This window comes from Cetorhinus maximus, chromosome 32 (assembly GCF_964194155.1).
Source record: "Cetorhinus maximus chromosome 32, sCetMax3.hap1.1, whole genome shotgun sequence".
Lineage (NCBI taxonomy): Eukaryota > Metazoa > Chordata > Chondrichthyes > Lamniformes > Cetorhinidae > Cetorhinus > Cetorhinus maximus.
In genome coordinates, this window is record NC_135910.1 from 17,909,400 (window position 1) to 17,930,780 (window position 21,381).

The window sequence follows — 21,381 nt, forward strand, 5'->3', positions numbered from 1 at the left end:
GTACATGCTTTTGCAAAGTGGAATGTGCCTTATTAACACAACCCACACACATACAAGCACACACAAAGGACTAGGCTCAAGTAAACAATGCTGATGATTGAAGAAACCTGGTCAATGGGGAACACATACCGCTCTGCTCAATCACTGCCTGGATCTGTTTGCTCGGTTCTGAAATGATAAGAAAGTCATTTTAGCTCATTTGCTTTATGAACAGTTTGACCCTCGTGGGTTCAGTAATACCCTCTGTCCTTCACCGTGCACAGAGCTCTGCGGGGTCGTGATGAGTGATGGTTAGGAAGGTCAAGATATCATCTGGTCAGCAGGAGAAGCCTGGGGGACAAGAGAGGCCAGAATTGGAGGAGCACAGAGATCTCAAGAGGGCTGTGTGGGTCGAGGAGATTACAGAGATAGGGAGGGGGGGGATGCCATGGAGGAATTTAAATAAGAATTTTAACATCGAAGTGTTGCTTCACTGGGAGCCAATGTAGTATAGAGAGGGTGGGTGAACGGGGCTTAGTGCGAGGGAGGTCTTGGGCTGCAGAGACTTGGATGAGGTGGAGTTTACAGTGGATAGAATGTGGGAGACACACCTTGTGAAATGTAATACAGAAGCAAAATACTGCATTTGTTGGAAATCGGAAATAAAAACAGAAAGTGCTGTGGAGAGAGAAACAACGGTAATGTTTCAGGTCTGTGCCCTTTCATCTGAACTGAAGGCCAATAATCAAATTCCACGACAAATAATTTTATTTCTGTAAAACTGAACCGGTTTCGTGTGAGAATGTTGATTGGCTGCAAGCGTTTTTCTGAAATGTTATGAATGCTATGTGCTGTCTTCAATTAAACGCCTGACTGCCTGACTGACTGACTAAATAATCTTGACGACATTAAAATCACTTTGAGGGGAAAAAAGAACAATTGCTTTCCCTTTTTGTTATGATGAATATGCAACTTGATTGCTGCACAGAGCTTCCCGAGGTCCACATCACTAAACTAATCATCAGAAAACCATTCCAACCAGCGGTGATAACAAGCAGCAATTCCCCAGGATGGGTCTGTGATGAGAAATTACCATGTTTGAATCAGGACTGTTATAAAGGCAACTTCATTGCAAAGCTTTTCTGCCCCGCTGTATCCCAATCACCCGAGGCCCACTAAAAACCCGAAACATGACAACTCTTCAAAATTCAGGCTCTCAGCTCCCCAGGCCGAAGCCTCAAACTCTTGGTGATGGGCCCAGCACCGCAACCTCCACATCACCGCACCCAATGAAACACAACCAGCGTTGGCAACTCAGTTTACAGTAGCACATAGGATCATAGAACGAAGCAGCTCACAAGGAGGCCATTCAGCCCCTCGTACTTGTGCCAGCTCTTTGAAAGAGCTATCCAATTAGCCCCATTCTTCCCCCCCCCTCTTTCCACACAGTCTTGCAACTGTTTTCCCTTTGAGTATTTCTCCAATTCCCCCTTTTGAAAGTTATTATTGAATCTGCTTCCAACGCCCTGTCAGGCAGCGCCTTCCAGATCACAACAACTCGCTGAGTCCATCTGCCCCTCTGGTTCTTTTGTCAATTCTCCTCAATCTGTGTCGCTCTGGTTACCGACCCTCCTGCCACCGGAAACAATTCCTCTTTATTCGCTCTGTTAAACATCCCTATTTAATCTCCCCTTAACCTTCTCAGCTCTAAGGAGAACAATCCCAGCTTCTCCAGTCCCTCCATATTAACTTAAGTCCCTCATCCCTGGCCCCGTCCTGGGTAAATCTCTTCCACCCCCTCTCCAAGGCCTGGACATCCTTCCTAAAGTGCGCCCAGAGTTGGACACAATCCACCTGAGGCCTAGCCATAAAGGATTTGTACAACTTCCTTATTTTTGTACGTCACACACAAGTTCTGTCTCCATCCAAAATCCACGCTCTCAGTCAGGTACCATGACAGGAAATAATAGATCGTACGAAACAGGCTCAGATGTGAGGTTGCTACCCATTCTCTCTCGCACCAAGTCCCATTAACTCAGCACCCTGGGGTCTCGCTGACCCACACTGACCCACACTAGCTCCCAGTCCAGCAAGGTCACGATTCTGGAACTTGCATCCTTGTTTTCAAAAGGCCTTCCTAGGTATCACCCCCTCCTGTCCCTGTAACCTCCTCCAGCCCCACATCCCTCTGAGATCTCATTGGGCCTCTAACTCTGGCGTATCCAGATCTTAATCGCTCCACCATTGGTGGCCGTGCCTTCAACTGCCTGGGCCCTAAGTTCTGGAACTCCTTCCCGAAACTTCTCCGCCTCTCTGCTCATTTAAGACATTCGTTAAAACCGATCTCTTTGGCAAAGCTTTTGGTCACCTAGCCTAATATCTCCTTACGTGGTTCACTGTCAAATTTCATTTGATAAAGCTGCTGTGAAGCAGCTTGGGATGTTTACTATGTTAAAGGGGCTATACAAATGCAACAACCTAAGAACAAAAGAAATGGGAGCAGGAGTAGGCCATTCAGCCCATTGAGCCCGCCCTGCTATTTAATAAGATTATGACTGATCCTCAACTTAATTACACTTTCCCACCCAATCACAATCTTGAAATCTATCGATCTAAGCCTTGAATATACTCAACAACCGAGCTCTTTGGGGTCGAGAATTCTGAAGATCCACAACCCTCTGAGTGAAGAAATCTCTCCTCGTTTCAGTCTGAAATGGGTGTCCCTTTATCCTGAGACTGTGACCTAGTTCTAGACCTTCCAGCCTGGGGAAACAGCCTGGTTGTACTCAGGTGGTTGTTGCTGCTACCCCCTGGGCTAGGCCTGAGTACGATTAACTAACTGGGGGTTGCTGTTTCTCAGTGACAGGGGTGGAAAAAGGCTGTGTACAACCTGCATTTGAGAAAGTCAAAAAGGAAGATGGTTCTGGTTGTTGGAGGTCAGTCATCTCAACTCCAGGACATCACTGCAGGAGTTCCTCAGGGTAGTGTCCTCGGCCCAACCATCTTCAGCTGCTCCATCAATGACCTTCCTTCCATCATAAGGTCAGAAATGGGGATGTTCGCTGATGATTGCACAATGTTCAGCACCATTCTCGACTCCTCAGATACTGAAGCAGCCCATGTCCAAATGCAGCAAGGCCTGGACAATATTCAAGCTCCTCCCCATGACGTTCGACGATATTACCATCGCTGAATTCCCCGACTGTCAACATCCTGAGGGTTAACAGTGACCAGGAGCCAGCCGTGTAAATAGGGAGGGGAGCAGGAGAATGGTACCATGCAGGTTCGAGACTGGGAAGGCCAAGTAAGTGGCGAAGGGGATTGTGGAGTGGGATCAGGGACATGGAGGGTTGGGAGAGGGATCCAGAGTGGAGAGAGGGTGGTGTTGAGGGCATGGAGGAGTGAAGTGGGAAGGGTCTGACGTGCTGGCTGTAGTGGGGGTGGTGATGCAAAAAAATAAATTCCGAGGAGATTGAAGGAAGTGAGAGTGGAAATTGCAGGGGTGCTGGCCATAATCTTTCAGTCTTCCCCAGACTCAGGGGAGGTGCCAGAGGACCGGAGAATTGCAAAGATTACACCCTTGTTCAAAAAAGGACTGTATGGATAAGCCCAGCCATTGTAGACCAGTCAGTTTAACTTTGGTGGTCGGAAGCTTCTAGAAACAATTATTTTGGCTAGAATTAATAGTCAAGTGGAAAAATGTGGGTTGATTAGAAAACCATGCTGGCTCTTCCTAAAGGCAAAATCGTGTCTAACTAACTTGCTGGAGTTTTTTGAAGAGGTAACAGAGAGGGTCGATGAGGGTAATGCTGTTGATGTGGTGTACATGGACTTTCAAAAGGCACTTGATACAATGCCACACAACAGACTTGTGAGAGAAGTTATAGCTCATGGGATAAAGGGGGCATAGCAATGTGGATACAAAATTGGCTAATAGGAAATGCCGAGTAATGGTTAATGGGTATTTTTCGGGCTGGAGGATGGTTTGTAATGGAGTTCCCCAAGGATATTTGGACCCTTACCTTTCCTGATATATATTAATGATCTAGATCTTGGTGTGCAGGGGATAATTTCAAAGTTTGCAGATGATAGAAACCTTCGAAACTGTGAGGACAGTGTAGGACTTCAAAAGAACATGGACAAGTTGGTGAACTGGGCTAATAGGTGGCAGATGAAGTTCAATGCGGAGAAGTGGGGGGTGATTCATTTTGTAGGAAGAACATGGAGAGACAATATAAAATAAGGGGTACAATTCTAAAGGGTGTGCGGGAGCAGAGGGACCTGGGTGTTTTTGTGCATAAGCCATTAAAGGTGGCAGGACAGGTGGAGAGAGCAGTTAATAAAGCATACGGTATCCTAAGCTTTATTAAAGGGGCATAGGGTACAAGAGCAAGGAGATTATGCTGAAGTTGTATAGGACACTAGTTAGACCTCAGCTGGAGTATTGTGTACAGTTCTGGGTGCCACACTATAGGAAGGGTGTGAACACATTGGAGAAGTGCAGAAGAGGTTTACAAGAATGGTTCCAGGGATGAGAAACGCGAGTTATGACGATAGATTGGAGAGGTTGGGACTGTTCTCCTTGGAGAGAAGAAGGCTAAGAGGAGATTTGATAGAGATGTTCAAAATCATGAAGGGGCTGGATAGAGTAGATAGGGAGAAGCTGTTCCCACTCGTAAAAGGATCGAGAATGAGGGGGCACAGATTTAAAGTGATTTGCAAAAGAAGCAAATGTGATGTGAGAAAAAGCTTTTTCACACAGCTAGTTGTTCGGGTCTGGAATGCACTGCATGGAAGTGTGGTAGAGGCAGGTTCAATCGAGGCATTCACAAGGATTATTTAAATAGAAACAATGTGCATGGTCAAGGGGAAAAAGCAGGAGAATGGCACTGAGTCATAATGCTCATTTAGAGAGCTGGTGCAGACATGATGGGCCGAATGGCCTCCTTCTGCACTGTAACAATTTTGTGAAGAGCAGGTCAGAGGCTGGGAATCCTGCAGCGAGTAACTCACCTCCTGAATCCCCAAAGCCTGTCCGCCATCTACAAGGCACAAGTCAGGAGTGTGATGGAATACTCTCCACTTGCCTGGATGAGTGCAGCTCCCACAACACTCAAGAAGCTGGACACCATCCAGGACAAAGCAGCCCCGCTTGATTGGCACCCCATCCACCACCTTCAACATCCATCCCCTCCACCACCGACGCACAGTAGCAGCAGTGTGTGTACCATCTACAAGATGCACTACAGGAATTCACCAAGGCTCCTTCGACAGCACCTTCCAAACCCACAACCTCTACCATCTAGAAGGACAAGGGCAGCAGATAGATGGGAGCACCACCACCTGCAAGTTCCCCTCCAAGCCTCTCACCATCCTGACTTGGAAATATATCGGCCGTTCCTTCACTGTCGCTGGGTCAAAATCCTGGAACTCCCTCCCTAACAGCACTGTGGGTGTATCTACACCACACAGGCTGCAGCGGTTCAAGAAGGCAGCTCACCACCACCTTCTCAAGGGGCAATTAGGGATGGTCAATAAATGCTGACCCAGCCAGTGACGCCCACATCCCGTGAATAAATACAAAATAAGTCAGGTCTGCACAACACGGTTAAACAGGCAGATCAATACCCAGCAATGAAACTCACGAGAAGGAGCGTTAGCATCAGCTCAGGCTCAGGCTCTGGCTCTGGGTCTGGGCCTGGCTCTGGGTCAGGCTCTGGGTCTGGGTCTGGCTCTGGCTCTGGCACTGGGCCTGGCTCTGGCTCTGGGTCTGGCTCTGGGTCTGGGTCTGGGTCTGGGTCTGGGTCTGGGTCTGGCTCTGGGCCTGGGTCTGGCTCTGGGCCTGGGTCTGGCTCTGGATCTGGCTCTGGGCCTGGCTCTGGCTCTGGGTCCGCTGATGGGGCACGGAGCTAACCTCCTAACCAAACTCAGATCGAGACTGTCGCACCCAGAGACAGAAGGTCCATGAGAGACGTGTGATCGGAACTCACCAGATTGTCTCCTCCCCCTTCGCAGTGTTAATGGAGTCTCTGTGTTTAGCAGGGGAAATATTTTCTTGGCCCTTTCTGGGGTGTATATGAACTCTGGAGGCTCTGGAACGAGAAGGAGAAACAGAATTGAGAACATGTCCTTATTTCCAAGTTGCCAACTCCACTCGGGTGTATTCCTGAAGTTTTCATCTCATGATTTCCCACCTCCATGCAGTCAAGGAGTCTTTTTCACCCCCACCATCCCTCAATATTTGTTTTTTATAACAAATGAACCAAGTGGTTTTTATTCCCCCTGTGATTTTTGATTCCTGTGAGCAAGTCAATGTTGGAGATTGAGAAACTCCAGGGCAATCCTGGAGAGTTGGCAACAGCACTGATGCCTGTAACAAAAGTGCAACAAAGACATTTTACAACTTAATGTGGTGAAAAAACCCTGGAATTGTGGTGAGGAAGAAGATTTGGTTCGTGTTTCTCTGTATAACACAGCTGATGACCCGCCACACTTCTCTCCTCTGTGAAACCCTCGTGCCATCATTTCATTAGAAAGAGCCAAGACGAAGAAAGAATTGCATTTCTATAGCGCCTTGAACACCCTCAGGACATTCCAAAGTGCTCCACAGCAAAGTCCTTTGTGAAGTGCAGCCACCGTTGTAACGTAGGGAACGCAGCAGACGACTTGGTGCACAGCAAGATCCCACAAACAGCAATGTGATAGTGACATAGAATATTCCATCGTTACAACAGCCAATCAGCCTCAGTGATCTATGCTGGTGTTTAAGCTCCGCCACAGGCCTCCTCTCACCCGCTTGCATTTCACCCCTACCAACACATTCTCTTAACATTTATTCTTTCTGGGGATGTGGGCTTCGCTGGCTGGGCCAGCATTTGTTGCCCATCCCTAATTGCCCTCGAGAAGGTGCTGGTGATGAGCTGCCAGGTTCTTGAACCGCTGCTGTCCATGACGTGGGTACATAGGAACATGGGATTTAGGGGCAGAAGTAGGCCATTTGGCCCCTCGAGCCTGCCCCACCATTCGGTAAGATCATTGCTGATCTGGTTGTTGTCAGCACTGACTGAACACTCCCGAGTGTGCTGAGAACCACACTAACAACCAATTTAAGATTATCAGTTGGGCCCACAATGTGGCTCATTTATACCTGCTAGAAGCTACATATGTTCATACACAGTATCTGCCCTATGTAAACAGAGAGAACATATCCAGGCATTGCAGTCTTTTCAATTAAACAAAGGATGGGAGACAGCTGTTCCCTGGCCCATTCCCCACGGCAACATCTCAACCAATCGGGGTCCACTTGCCAACCAATCAGCACCCTTCCCTCATGCAGTATAAATTGTTGTTCCCTTTGAAATTTGGCATTCTTGAGCCTGTCCTGTTCTGTGCAAAGTGAAAACCTGAAAAAGCATGTCAGTTTTTTCAGAAATACTCAAGTTCTGTGGTCTCAGAGGACAATTTGATAACAGTTCAATGTTTGACAAAACTGGAACGAATTGTCCAACATGACAGTGAAAATGGCATTGGGTAGAGTGTCTGGAAACTCACCGGACTGTCTGCGGCCTCGCTGGTACCCCCGAGATTCGTCTAAACGGGGAGAGGGGGAAACATTCATCAACGATTCTGGGCTGAACGGAATCTCAGATGCGTCTAGAAAAAAAGTTACATTCCTGTGGTTACCAAAGAAAACATCAGTGAAGTTCAAAGGCAGTCGATAGTAAGCGTGTCTGACAACGCAGCACTCCCTCAGTACTGACCCTCTGACAGTGCAGCACTCCCTCAGTACTGACCCTCTGACAGTGCAGCACTCCCTCAGTACTGACCTTCCGACAGTGCAGCACTCCCTCAGTACTGACCCTCTGACAGTGCAGCACTCCCTCAGTACTGACCCTCCGACAGTGCAGCACTCCCTCAGTACTGACCCTCTGACAGTGCAGCACTCCCTCAGCACTGACCCTCCGACAGTGCAGCACTCCCTCAGTACTGACCCTCCGACAACTCAGCGCTCCCTCAGCACTGACTTTCCGACAGTGCAGCACTCCCTCAGTACTGACCCTCCGTCAACTCAGCACTCCCTCAGTACTAACTCTCTGACAGTGCAGCACTCCCTCAGTACTGACCCTCTGACAGTGCAGCACTCCCTCAGCACTGACCCTCCGACAGTGCAGCACTCCCTCAGTACTGACCCTCCGACAACTCAGCGCTCCCTCAGCACTGACTTTCCGACAGTGCAGCACTCCCTCAGTACTGACCCTCCGTCAACTCAGCACTCCCTCAGTACTAACTCTCTGACAGTGCAGCACTCCCTCAGTACTGACCCTCTGACAGTGCAGCACTCCCTCAGTACTGACCCTCTGACAGTGCAGCACTCCCTCAGTACTGACCCTCTGACAGTGCAGCACTCCCTCAGTACTGACCCTCTGACAGTGCAGCACTCCCTCAGTACTGACCCTCTGACAGTGCAGCACTCCCTCAGTACTGACCCTCTGACAGTGCAGCACTCCCTCAGTACTGACCCTCTGACAGTGCAGCACTCCCTCAGTACTGACCCTCTGACAGTGCAGCACTCCCTCAGTACTGACCCTCTGACAGTGCAGCACTCCCTCAGTACTGACCCTCTGACAGTGCAGCACTCCCTCAGTACTGACCCTCTGACAGTGCAGCACTCCCTCAGTACTGACCCTCTGACAGTGCAGCACTCCCTCAGTACTGACCCTCTGACAGTGCAGCACTCCCTCAGTACTAACTCTCCACACTCAGCGAGTACTGCACCGAAGGCCTAGATTTTGTTCCCAGCTGTCTGGAGTGGGGATTGAATCCATGTCCTTCTGACCCACAGCTGCTCCAAGTGAGACACTGAAGTCTTGTGGGAAAGGGTAGAAACTGTTACACCACACAGGATATAGGGATGGAGTTACTCACGGTGAGAGTGGTTTTCCAGCAGGACCTGCTTTGCCTGTGAACATAAATAAGAGAAATCGGTCAATACTGGGACAGGGTCGGTCAAAGCAGAGAGCACACAGCTAACCAACAACACCAACTCAACACAGACAGAGAACTCCTCGAGCTCACAACACTCCCGGACAAGGCACAGCCTCTGCTAACATCAGAACATTCCAGGTTTTCAGTGATGGCATCATCAGGCAATGGATTCCCTAAGGAATCCAAAATTTTAGTTTTATTCATTCACGGGATGTGGGCTTCATTGGCTGGGCCAGTATTTATTGCCCATCCCTAGTTGCCCTTGAGAAGGTGGTGGTGAGCTGCCTTCTTGAACCGCTGCAGCCCGTGTGGTGTAGGTACATCCACAGTGCTGTTAGGGAGGGAGTTCCAGGATTTTGACCCAGCGACAGTGAAGGAACGGCCGATATATTTCCAAGTCAGGATGGTGAGTGACTTGGAGGGGAACTTCCAGGTGGTGGTGTTCCCATCTATCTGCTGCCCTTGTCCTTCTAGGTGGCAGTGGTGGTGGGTTTGGAAGGTGCTGTCGAAGGAGCCTTGGTGAATTCCTGCAGTGCATCTTGTAGATGGTACACACACTGCTGCTACTGTGCGCCAGTGGTGGAGGGAGTGAATGTTGAAGGTAGTGAATGTGATGCTAATCAAGCGGGGCTGCTTTGACCTGGACGCTGTCGAGCTTCTTGAGCATTGTGGGGGTGATGGAATACTCTCCAGGCAAGCGAGGAGTATTCCATCACATTCCTGACTTGTGCCTTGTAGATGGTGGACAGACTTTGGGGAGTCAGGAGGTGAGTTACTCACCACAGGATTCCTAGCCTCTGATCTGCTCTTGTAGCCACAGTATTTATATGGCTAGTCCAGTTCAGTTTCTGGTCAATGATAACCCCCAAGATGTTGATGGTGGGGGATTCAGTGATGGTAATGCCATTGAATGTCAAGGGGCGATGGTTAGATTCTCTCTTGTCGGAGATGGTCACTGCCTGGCACTTGTGTGGCACGAATGTTACTTGCCACTTGTCAGCCCAAGCCTGGATATTGTCCAGATCTTGGTGCATTTGGACATGGACTACTTCAGTATCTGAGGAGTCACGAATGGTGCTGAACATTGTGCAATCATCAGCGAACATCCCCATTTCTGGCCTTAAGATGGAAGGAAGGTCATTGATGAAGCAGCTGAAGATGGTTGGGCCGAGGACACTACCCTGAGGAACTCCTGCAGTGATGTCCTGGAGCTGAGATGACTGACCTCGAACAACCACAACCATCTTCCTTTGTGCTAGGTATGACTCAAACCAGTGGAGAGTTTCCCCCCTGATTCCCATTGACTCCAGTTTTGCTAGGGCTCCTTGATGCCACACTGAGTGAGGCCACGACCTGAGTGGCCCTGGCAGAACCCAAACTGGGCATCAGTGAGCAGGTTATTGCTAAGCAAGTGCCGTTTGATAGCGCTGTTGATGATCCCTTCCATTACTTTACTGATGATCGAGAGTAGGCTGATGGGGCGGTAATTGGCCGGGTTGGGTTTGTCCTACTTTTTGTGTACAGGACATTCCTGGGCAATTTTCCACATCGCTGGGTTGATGCCAGTGTTGTAGCTGTACTGGAACAGCTTGGCTAGGGACACAGCAAGTTCTGGAACACCAGTCTTCAGTACTATTACCAGACAAACTTCTAACTAACTAAAAAGAAACTCTGAGGAGTTGGTTTGGCTGAATATAGTGTCTGGCCCTTTCAGAGTAAATCCCAATTCCTTCAGTTCAGTAACAGTCCCAGCCAATCAGAATCTCTCCTATCTGCTGAGGAAGCCGATCCTGTTTTTTGCGAATTGAAGTATTTTAAGGTTTATCTGTAACTGGGATAATCCAGAGTTTGGCAGATTCCCATTTGCCCTCGTCTCCTGGTGACAAGGATTCATTCGAGTGTCTCCGTGTAGCACTCTCACCTCAGAGTCAGGCAGTTGTGGGTTCAAGTCCCACAGAAGAGACTTGAGGACAGGGTCCAGGCTGACACTGTCACAGCAGCACTGAGGGAGTGCCGGAGGGTCAGTACTGAGGGAGTGCTGCACTGTCAGGGGGTCAGTACTGAGGGAGTCCGAGGGAGTGCCGCACTGTCGGAGAGTCAGTCCCGAGGGAGTGCTGCACTGTCAGGGGGTCAGTACTGAGGGAGTGCTGCACTGTCAGAGGGTCAGTACTGAGGGAGTGCCGCACTGTCGGAGGGTCAGTCCCGAGGGAGTGCTGCACTGTCGGAGGGTCAGTCCCGAGGGAGTGCCGCACTGTCGGAGGGTCAGTCCCGAGGGAGTGCTGCACTGTCAGGGGGTCAGTACTGAGGGAGTGCTGCACTGTCAGGGGGTCAGTACTGAGGGAGTGCCGCACTGTCGGAGGGTCAGTACTGAGGGAGTGCCGCACTGTTGGAGGGTCAGTAGTGAGGGAATGCCGCACTGTCGGAGGGTCAGTACCGAGGGAGAGTTGCACTGTCGGAGGGTCAGTACTGAGGGAGTGCCGCACTGCCGGAGGGTCAGTAGTGAGGGAATGCCGCAGTGTCGGAGGGTCAGTACTGAGGGAGTGCAGCACTGTCAGAGGGTCAGTACCGAGGGAGAGTTGCACTGTTGGAGGGTCAGTAGTGAGGGAATGCCGCACTGTCGGAGTGTCAGTACTGAGGGAGTGCAGCACTGTCGGAGGGTCAGTACTGAGGGAGTGCAGCAATGTCAGAGGGTCAGTACCGAGGGAGAGTTGCACTGTCAGAGGGTCAGTAGTGAGGGAGTGCTGCACTGTCAGAGGGTCAGTACTGAGGGAGTGCCGCACTGTCAGAGGGTCAGTACTGAGGGAGTGCTGCACTGTCAGAAGGGCCATCTTTCGGATCAGATGTGAAACCGTTACCCTCTCTGCCCTCTCAGGTGGATATTAAAGATTTCATGGTCTCTATTTCGGAGGAGGGCGGGGGAGTTGTCCCTGGTGCCCTGGAGAATAATCATCCCTGAAATAACATCTCTGTGAACAGACAATCTGGGTCATTATCACATTGCAATCTGTACCATCTTGGCTGTGCACAAATTTGTCACCACGGTTCCTACATTAAAGCAGCGACTACACTTCAATGACTGTGAAACACGTCGGAGTGATGTAAGGTTGTGTAAGGTGGTGTAAGGTGGTGTAAGGTGGTGTAAGGTGGTGTAAGGTGGTGTAAGGTGGTGTAAGGTGGTGTAAGGTGGTATAAGGTGGTGTAAGGTGGTGTAAGGTTGTGTAAGGTGGTGTAAGGTGGTGTAAGGTTGTGTAAGGTGGTGTAAGGTGGTGTAAGGTGGTGTAAGGTTGTGTAAGGTGGTGTAAGGTTGTGTAAGGTGGTGTAAGGTGGTGTAAGGTGGTGTAAGGTTGTATAAGGTTGTATAAGGTGGTGTAAGGTTGTATAAGGTTGTGTAAGGTGGTGTAAGGTTGTGTAAGGTGGTGTAAGGTGGTGTAAGGTGGTGTAAGGTTGTGTAAGGTTGTGTAAGGTGGTGTAAGGTTGCGTAAGGTGGTGTAAGGTTGTGTAAGGTTGTGTAAGGTGGTGTAAGGTGGTGTAAGGTGGTGTAAGGTGGTGTAAGGTGGTGTAAGGTTGTGAAGGTTGTGTAAGGTGGTGTAAGGTGGTGTAAGGTGGTGTAAGGTTGTGTAAGGTGGTGTAAGGTGGTGTAAGGTTGTGTAAGGTGGTGTAAGGTTGTGTAAGGTGGTGTAAGGTGGTGTAAGGTGGTGTAAGGTGGTGTAAGGTGGTGTAAGGTTGTATAAGGTTGTGTAAGGTTGTGTAAGGTTGTGTAAGGTGGTGTAAGGTGGTGTAAGGTTGTATAAGGTTGTATAAGGTTGTGAAAGGAAATAGAAATGTCGGTTTTTTGCCTTCAGGCTTTGGGGTCCTGTGTCATCCTGCTGCCCTCTGCTGGTGGATTCAATAGTACATCCCAGCCCCCAGCCGGCAAACGTCGTGTCATCATCGACATTGTAATGTGGTCTCTTGTGAGGTGCTCGGGCCTGTGGAGAGGGCAATGTGGTGACGTCACACCCACTGATAGTATTATCATCAACACCTATTGGCCCACCTTGCCCAGGGGCACCGATTCATCACTGTGGACAAGCGGCACAGCCACAGGCTGCCCTCTCCGGACTCAGGGAACCCATTCCATGTGACCCCTGTTTCTTTCCCTCCCTCCCTCCCTCCCTCCCTCCCAAGGGGAAGAGAGGCCGGTCTGAGCTCTGGGATCAATCCTGTGACCCGCCCACTGACTGGTTCAATTCTGTGCAAAGACCAAGACAGGAAGAGGGAAAGAACTTGCATTTATATAGCGCCTTTCACATTCACCCGATGTCCCAAAGTGCGTCACAGCCAGTTAAGTGCTGCTGAAGTGTGGCCAATGTGGTTGTCACATTGCAAATGCAGCAGCACAAACCTCAATGTGATAAATGGCCGGATCATCAGTTTTTGTGATGTTGCTTGAAGTAGTTATTGGGCAGAGAGAACCCACCCCTATCCCACTTCCAATAATATTCCAAAGGAATCTTTCACATCCACTCGGGATGGCAAAGGGACCTCGGTTTCATGTTTTTTTTATTCATTCATGGGATGTGGGCTTCGCTGGCTGGACCCAGCATTTATTGCCCATCCCTAGTTGCCCCTTGAGAAGGTGGGGGTGAGCTGCCTTCTTGAGCCGCTGCAGTCCATGTGGTGTAGGTACACCCACAGCGCTGTTAGGGAGGGAGCTCCAGGATTTTGACCCAGCGACAGTGAAGGAACGGCCGATATATTTCCAAGTCAGGATGGTGAGTGACTTGGAGGGGAACTTCCAGGTGGTGGTGTTCCCATCTATCTGCTGCCCTTGTCCTTCTAGGTGGCAGTGGTGGTGGGTTTGGAAGGTGCTGTCGAAGGAGCCTTGATGAGTTTCTGCAGTGCATCTTGTAGATGGTACACACACTGCTGCTACTGTGCGTCGGTGGTGGAGGGAGTGAATGTTGAAGGTCGTGAATGTGATGCTAATCAAGCGGGGCTGCTTTGACCTGGACGGTGTCGAGCTTCTTGAGCATTGTGGGGGTGATGGAATACTCTCCAGGCAAGCGAGGAGTATTCCATCACATTCCTGACTTGTGCCTTGTAGATGGTGGACAGGCTTTGGGGAGTCAGGAGGTGAGTTACTCACCACAGGATTCCTAGCCTCTGACCTGCTCTTGTAGCCACAGTATTTATATGGCTAGTCCAGTTCAGTTTCTGGCCAACGGTAACCCCCAGGATGTTGATAGTGGGGGATTCAGTGATGGTAATGCCATTGAATGTCAAGGGGCGATGGTTAGATTCTCTCTTGTCGGAGATGGTCACTGCCTGGCACTTGTGTGGTGCAAATGTTACTTGCCACTTGTCAGCCCAAGCCTGGATATTGTCCAGATCTTGGTGCATTTGGACATGGACTACTTCAGTATCTGAGGAGTCACGAATGGTGCTGAACATTGTGCAATCATCAGCGAACATCCCCATTTCTGGCCTTAAGATGGAAGGAAGGTCATTGATGAAGCAGCTGAAGATGGTTGGGCCGAGGACACTACCCTGAGGAACTCCTGCAGTGATGTCCTGGAGCTGAGATGACTAATCTCCAACAACCACAACCATCTCCCTTTGTGCTAGGTATGACTCCAACCAGCGGAGAGTTTCCCCCCTGATTCCCATTGACTCCAGTTTTGCTAGGGCTCCTTGATGCCACACTCGGTCAAATGCTGCCTTGATGTCAAGGGCAGTCATTCTCACCTCACCTCTGGAGTTCAGTTCTTTTGTCCATGTTTGAACCAAGGCTGTAATGAGGTCAGGAGCAGAATAGCCCTGGCAGAACCCAAACTGGGCATCAGTGAGCAGGTTATTGCTAAGCAAGTGCCGTTTGATAGCGCTGTTGATGATCCCTTCCATTACTTTACTGATGATCGAGAGTAGACTGATGGGGCGGTAATTAGCCGGGTTGGGTTTGTCCTACTTTTTGTGTACAGGACATTCCTGGGCAATTTTCCACATCGCTGGGTTGATGCCAGTGTTGTAGCTGTACTGGAACAGCTTGGCTAGGGACGCAGCAAGTTCTGGAACACCAGTCTTCAGTACTATTACCAGACAAACTTCTAACTAACTAAAAAGAAACTCTGAGGAGTTGGTTTGGCTGAATATAGTGTCTGGCCCTTTCAGAGTAAATCCCAATTCCTTCAGTTCAGTAACAGTCCCAGCCAATCAGAATCTCTCCTATCTGCTGAGGAAGCCGATCCTGTTTTTTGCGAATTGAAGTATTTTAAGGTTTATCTGTAACTGGGATAATCCAGAGTTTGGCAGATTCCCATTTGCCCTCGTCTCCTGGTGACAAGGATTCATTCGAATGTCTCCGTGTAGCACTCTCACCTCAGAGTCAGGCAGTTGTGGGTTCAAGTCCCACAGAAGAGACTTGAGGACAGGGTCCAGGCTGACACTGTCACAGCAGCACTGAGGGAGTGACGAAGGGTCAGTACTGAGGGGGTGCCGGAGGGTCAGTACTGAGGGGGTGCCGGAGGGTCAGTACTGAGGGGGTGCCGGAGGGTCAGTACTGAGGGAGTGCCGCACTATCAGGGGGTCAGTACTGAGGGAGTCCGAGGGAGTGCTGCACTGTCGGAGGGTCAGTACTGAGGGAGTGCTGCACTGTCAGGGGGTCAGTACTGAGGGAGTGCTGCACTGTCAGGGGGTCAGTACTGAGGGAGTGCCGCACTGTTGGAGGGTCAGTAGTGAGGGAGTGCCGCACTGTCGGAGGGTCAGTACTGAGGGAGTGCCGCACTGTCGGAGGGTCAGTAGTGAGGGAATGCCGCACTGTCGGAGGGTCAGTACTGAGGGAGTGCCGCACTGTCGGAGGGTCAGTAGTGAGGGAATGCCGCACTGTCGGAGGGTCAGTACTGAGGGAGTGCAGCACTGTCAGAGGGTCAGTACCGAGGGAGAGTTGCACTGTCGGAGGGTCAGTACTGAGGGAGTGCCGCACTGTCGGAGGGTCAGTAGTGAGGGAATGCCGCACTGTCGGAGGGTCAGTACTGAGGGAGCGCAGCACTGTCAGAGGGAAAGTACCGAGGGAGAGTTGCACTGTCAGAGGGTCAGTAGTGAGGGAGCGCCACACTGTCGTAGGGTCAGTACTGAGGGAGTGCCGCACTGTCAGAAGGGCCATCTTTCGGATCAGATGTGAAACCGTTACCCTATCTGCCCTCTCAGGTGGATATTAAAGATTTCATGGTCTCTATTTCGGAGGAGGGCGGGGGAGTTGTCCCTGGTGCCCTGGAGAATAATCATCCCTGAAATAACATCTCTGTGAACAGACAATCTGGGTCATTATCACATTGCAATTTGTACCATCTTGGCTGTGCACAAATTTGTCACCACAGTTCCTACATTAAAGCAGCAACTACACTTCATTGACTGTGAAACACATCGGAGTGGTGTAAGGTGGTGTAAGGTGGTGTAAGGTGGTGTTAGGTGGTGTTAGGTGGTGTTAGGTGGTGTTAGGTGGTGTTAGGTGGTGTTAGGTGGTGTAAGGTGGTGTAAGGTGGTGTAAGGTGGTGTAAGGTTGTGTAAGGTTGTGTAAGGTTGTGAAGGTTGTGTAAGGTGGTGTTAGGTGGTGTTAGGTGGTGTAAGGTTGTGAAGGTTGTGTAAGGTTGTGAAGGTTGTGAAGGTTGTGTAAGGTTGTGTAAGGTGGTGTAAGGTGGTGTAAGGTGGTGTAAGGTGGTGTAAGGTGGTGTAAGGTGGTGTAAGGTGGTGTAAGGTTGTGTAAGGTGGTGTAAGGTGGTGTAAGGTGGTGTAAGGTTGTATAAGGTTGTGTAAGGTTGTGAAAGGAAATAGAAATGTCAGTTTTTTGCCTTCAGGCTTTGGGGTCCTGTGTCATCCTGCTGCCCTCTGCTGGTGGATTCAATAGTACATCCCAGCCCCCAGCCGGCAAACGTCGTGTCATCATCGACATTGTAATGTGGTCTCTTGTGAGGTGCTCGGGCCTGTGGAGAGGGCAATGTGGTGACGTCACACCCACTGATAGTATTATCATCAACACCTATTGGCCCACCTTGCCCAGGGGCACCGATTCATCACTGTGGACAAGCGGCACAGCCACAGGCTGCCCTCTCCGGACTCAGGGAACCCATTCCATGTGACCCCTGTTTCTTTCCCTCCCCCCCTCCCTCCCTCCCTCCCAAGGGGAAGAGAGGCCGGTCTGAGCTCTGGGATCAATCCTGTGACCTGCCTGTTGACTGGTTCAATTCTGTGCAAAGACCAAGACAGGAAGAGGGAAAGAACTTGCATTTATATAGCGCCTTTCACATTCACCCGATGTCCCAAAGTGCGTCACAGCCAGTTAAGTGCTGCTGAAGTGTGGCCAATGTGGTTGTCACATTGCAAATGCAGCAGCACAAACCTCAATGTGATAAATGGCCGGATCATCAGTTTTTGTGATGTTGCTTGAAGTAGTTATTGGGCAGAGAGAACCCACCCCTATCCCACTTCCAATAATATTCCAAAGGAATCTTTCACATCCACTCGGGATGGCAAAGGGACCTCGGTTTCATGTTTTTTTTATTCATTCATGGGATGTGGGTTTCGCTGGCTGGGCCAGCATTTATTGCCCATCCCTAGTTGCCCCTTGAGAAGGTGGGGGTGAGCTGCCTTCTTGAACCGCTGCAGTCCATGTGGTGTAGGTACACCCACAGGCTGTTAGGGAGGGAGTTCAAGGATTTTGACCCAGTGACAGTGAAGGAACGGCCGATATATTTCCAAGTCAGGATGGTGAGTGACTTGGAGGGGAACTTCCAGGTGGTGGTGTCCCACCTATCTGCTGCCCTTGTCCTTCTAGGTGGTAGTGGTTGTGGGTTTGGAAGGTGCTGTCGAAGGAGCCTTGGTGAGTTTCTGCAGTGCATCTTGTAGATGGTACACACACTGCTGCTACTGTGTGTCGGTGGTGGAGGGAGTGAACGTTTGTGGATGTGGTGCCAATCAAGCGGCTGCTTTGGTGGATGCTTTATTAACTGCTCTCTCCACCAGATGGTGTCGAGCTTCTTGAGTGTTGTGGGAGCTGCACTCATCCAGGCAAATGGATAGTATTCCATCACACTCCTGACTTGTGCCTTGTAGATTGTGGACAGGCTTTGGGGATTCAGGAGTTGAGTTACTCACCACAGGATTCCTAGCCTCTGACCTGCTCTTGTAGCCACAGTATTTATATGGCTAGTCCAGTTCAGTTTCTGGTCAATGGTAACCCCCAGGATGTTGATGGTGGGGGATTCAGTGAGGGTAATGCCATTGAATGTTAAGGGATGATGGTTAGATTCTCTCTTGTTGAGGATGGTCATTGCCTGGCACTTGTGTGGCACGAATGTTACTTGCCACTTGTCAGCCCAAGCCTGGATATTGTCCAGGTCTTGCTGCATTTGGACATGGACTGCTTCAGTATCTGAGGAGTCACGAATGGTGCTGAACATTGTGCAATCATCAGCGAACACTTCATCCAAAAGATGGAACCTCTGACAGTGCAGAGCTCCTTCAGTATCGCATTGCGAGTGTTAGCCTGGATTACACGCTCCAGTTTCCAGAGTGGGACCTGAACCCACAGTCACCTGACTCTGAGCTCATCCACAGTCAGAACAAATGATACGATAGTTTTATAAGAAGCACGTGGTTAAATCTGTGCTGCAGTGGAATGTGTTGACAGTGACAAGTGTCTTTGAAACAACCTTTTCAACTTGGTTATCATTCAGTGAATTGACAAATTAGCAATACTGTGACTCTTAGCTTAACACAAACATGGTCACACTCCACACACACACAATCCAGACCCACAAACACCCCCACACACACACACACACACACACACACACAATCCAGACCCACAAACACCCCCACACATATACACACACACACACACACACACAATGCCATCACCTTCTGTGGGATGGATGCTGGGTGATTCTCTACGATCAGCCGTTTTAGGTAGTAGATCCACAATCTCTTCTCCTCTTGATTCTTAGCCTGGGGAAACAATCCAATCAGCATCACAATTATTACCAGTAGGCACAGGTTAAAAAAAGGCTCCCATTAAACCCCGCTTTTCACGACCACTGGAAATCTCAAAGCACCTTATAGCCAATGAAGTACTTTTTTGTTTGGAGTGTAGTCACTGCTGTAATGTGAAAAAGACAGTAGCCAATTTGCACACAGCAAGATCCCAGAAACAGCATTGTGATAATGACCAGTTAATCTGTTTTTCTGAAGCTGACTGAAGGATAAATATTGGTGAGGACACTGGGGAGAACTCCCCTGCTTCTTCGAAATAGTGCCAGGGGGCCTTTTACATCAACCCAAGTAGGCAGATGGGGCCTCGGCTTAAAATCTCATCCAAAGACTGCACCTCCAACAGGGCAGCGTTCCCTCAGTACTGCACTGGAGTGTCGGCCTAGATTTTGTGCACGAATCCTGAGTGGGACTTGAACCCGGAGCCTGACTCAGAGGTGAGTGCGTGAGCAGAAATTGGATGCTTTGCTGTCAATCTCCCTTCAATAACATAAACTGGTGAGTGCAGTATGCCCAGGGACAACAGGACAAGACTGACCTGAAGCAGTGAACCACTATAGTAACCACTGGCAGGCCTTGGTAACTAGTGACAGGCCTTAATAACCATGACAAGCTTTAACAGCCAATGACAGGCCTCAGCAACCAGTGATAGGCCTTAACCAGTGACAGATCATATACGCCTTAATAACCAGTGATAGACCTTAGCAACCAGTGACAGGCCTTGGCAACTAGTACAGGCCTCGGCAACTAGTGACAGGCCTCGGCAACCAGTGACAGGCCTCGGCAACCAGTGACAGGCCTCGGCAACCAGTGACAGGCCTCGGCAACCAGTGACAGGCCTCGGCAACCAGTGACAGGCCTTAACCAGTGACAGATCATATACGCCTTAATAACCAGTGATAGACCTTAGCAACCAGTGACAGGCCTTGGCAACTAGTACAGGCCTCGGTAACTAGTGACAGGCCTCGGCAACCAGTGACAGGCCTCGGCAACCAGTGACAGGCCTCGGCAACCAGTGACAGGCCTCGGCAACCAGTGACAGGCCTCGGTAACCAGTGACAGGCCTCGGCAACCAGTGACAGGCCTCGGCAACCAGTGACAGGCCTCGGCAACCAGTGACAGGCCTCGGTAACTAGTGACAGGCCTTAGCAACCAGTGACAGGCCTTAGCAACCAGTGACAAGCCTTAGCAACCAGTGACAGGCCTCAGTAACTAGTGACAAGCCTCAGCAATCAGTGATGGGCCTTAGCAACCAGGGACAGGCCTTAGCAACCAGGGACAGGTCTTAGCAACCAGAGATAGGCCTTAGCAACCAGGGACAGGCCACAGCCACCCCCATTGACCAGCCTTACTCAAACTGAGAGGCCACAAACTAAGAGCAGGTCACAATGAACCTGATGACTGACCCTATGATGTGGATCACTGACCTGGAGCGTGTGCTGCTGTTTAGGAATGGTCAAATCCGTCACTCGAAAACTCAGCTGATCCTTCAAATTCTCCGACAATGTCAGATTGCAGCACTGCCAAGAAAGAAAGATTTATAATTTCTACAGCACCTTTCACAAAATCAGAACATCCTAGAGCATTTAAAACCAATTAGAAGGGCAGGTACTGTTGTAATGTAGAAAACTCAGCAACCAATTTGTGCACAGCAAGCTCCCACAAACAGCAATGTGATAATGACCAGTTAATCTACTTTTGTGAGATAAAGATTTGGTCAGGACACCCGGGAGAACTCCCCTGCTCATCTTCAAAATAGTGGACGTGGGATTATTTTAATGTCAGCTGCAGATGGCAAACTGCTTCTATGTTTAATGTGTCATCCAAAAGACCTCCCTCCAACAGTGCCACACTCCCTCAGTACTAACCCTCCGACAGTGCAGCACTCCCTCAGTACTGACCCTTTGACAGTGCGGCACTCCCTCAGTACTGACCCTCCGACAGTGCAGCACTCCCTCAGTACTGACCCTCTGACAGTGCGGCACTCCCTCAGTACTAACCCTCTGACAGTGCAGCACTCCCTCAGTACTGACCCTCTGACAGTGCGGCACTCCCTCAGTACTGACCCTCCGACAGTGCAGCACTCCCTCAGTACTGACCCTCTGACAGTGCGGCACTCCCTCAGTACTAACCCTCCGACAGTGCAGCACTCCCTCAGTACTGACCCTCTGACAGTGCGGCACTCCCTCAGTACTAACCCTCTGACAGTGCAGCACTCCCTCAGTACTAACCCTCCGACAGTGCAGCACTCCCTCAGTACTGACCCTCTAACAGTGCAGCACTCCCTCAGTACTGACCCTCTGACAGTGCAGCACTCCCTCAGTACTAACCCTCTAACAGTGCAGCACTCCCTCAGTACTGACCCTCTGACAGTGCAGCACTCCCTCAGTACTA

The 21,381-nt window shown here is 50.1% G+C and overlaps 1 protein-coding gene across 1 annotated transcript in view; it reads right to left on the reverse strand.

Annotated features, from left to right (window-relative positions):
- The window catches only part of LOC144671305 (uncharacterized), a 164,842-nt gene that overhangs the window by 33,418 nt on the left and 110,043 nt on the right, over positions 1 to 21,381 (reverse strand). Inside the window, exons 10-15 of the mRNA XM_078533116.1 lie at positions 20,415 to 20,507; positions 18,859 to 18,945; positions 8,905 to 8,938; positions 7,531 to 7,632; positions 5,970 to 6,071; positions 124 to 168 (exon numbers count right to left, since the gene is read on the reverse strand). Coding sequence (XP_078389242.1) covers positions 124 to 168; positions 5,970 to 6,071; positions 7,531 to 7,632; positions 8,905 to 8,938; positions 18,859 to 18,945; positions 20,415 to 20,507 — 463 coding nt within the window. The remainder of the gene's footprint in view (positions 1 to 123; positions 169 to 5,969; positions 6,072 to 7,530; positions 7,633 to 8,904; positions 8,939 to 18,858; positions 18,946 to 20,414; positions 20,508 to 21,381) is intronic.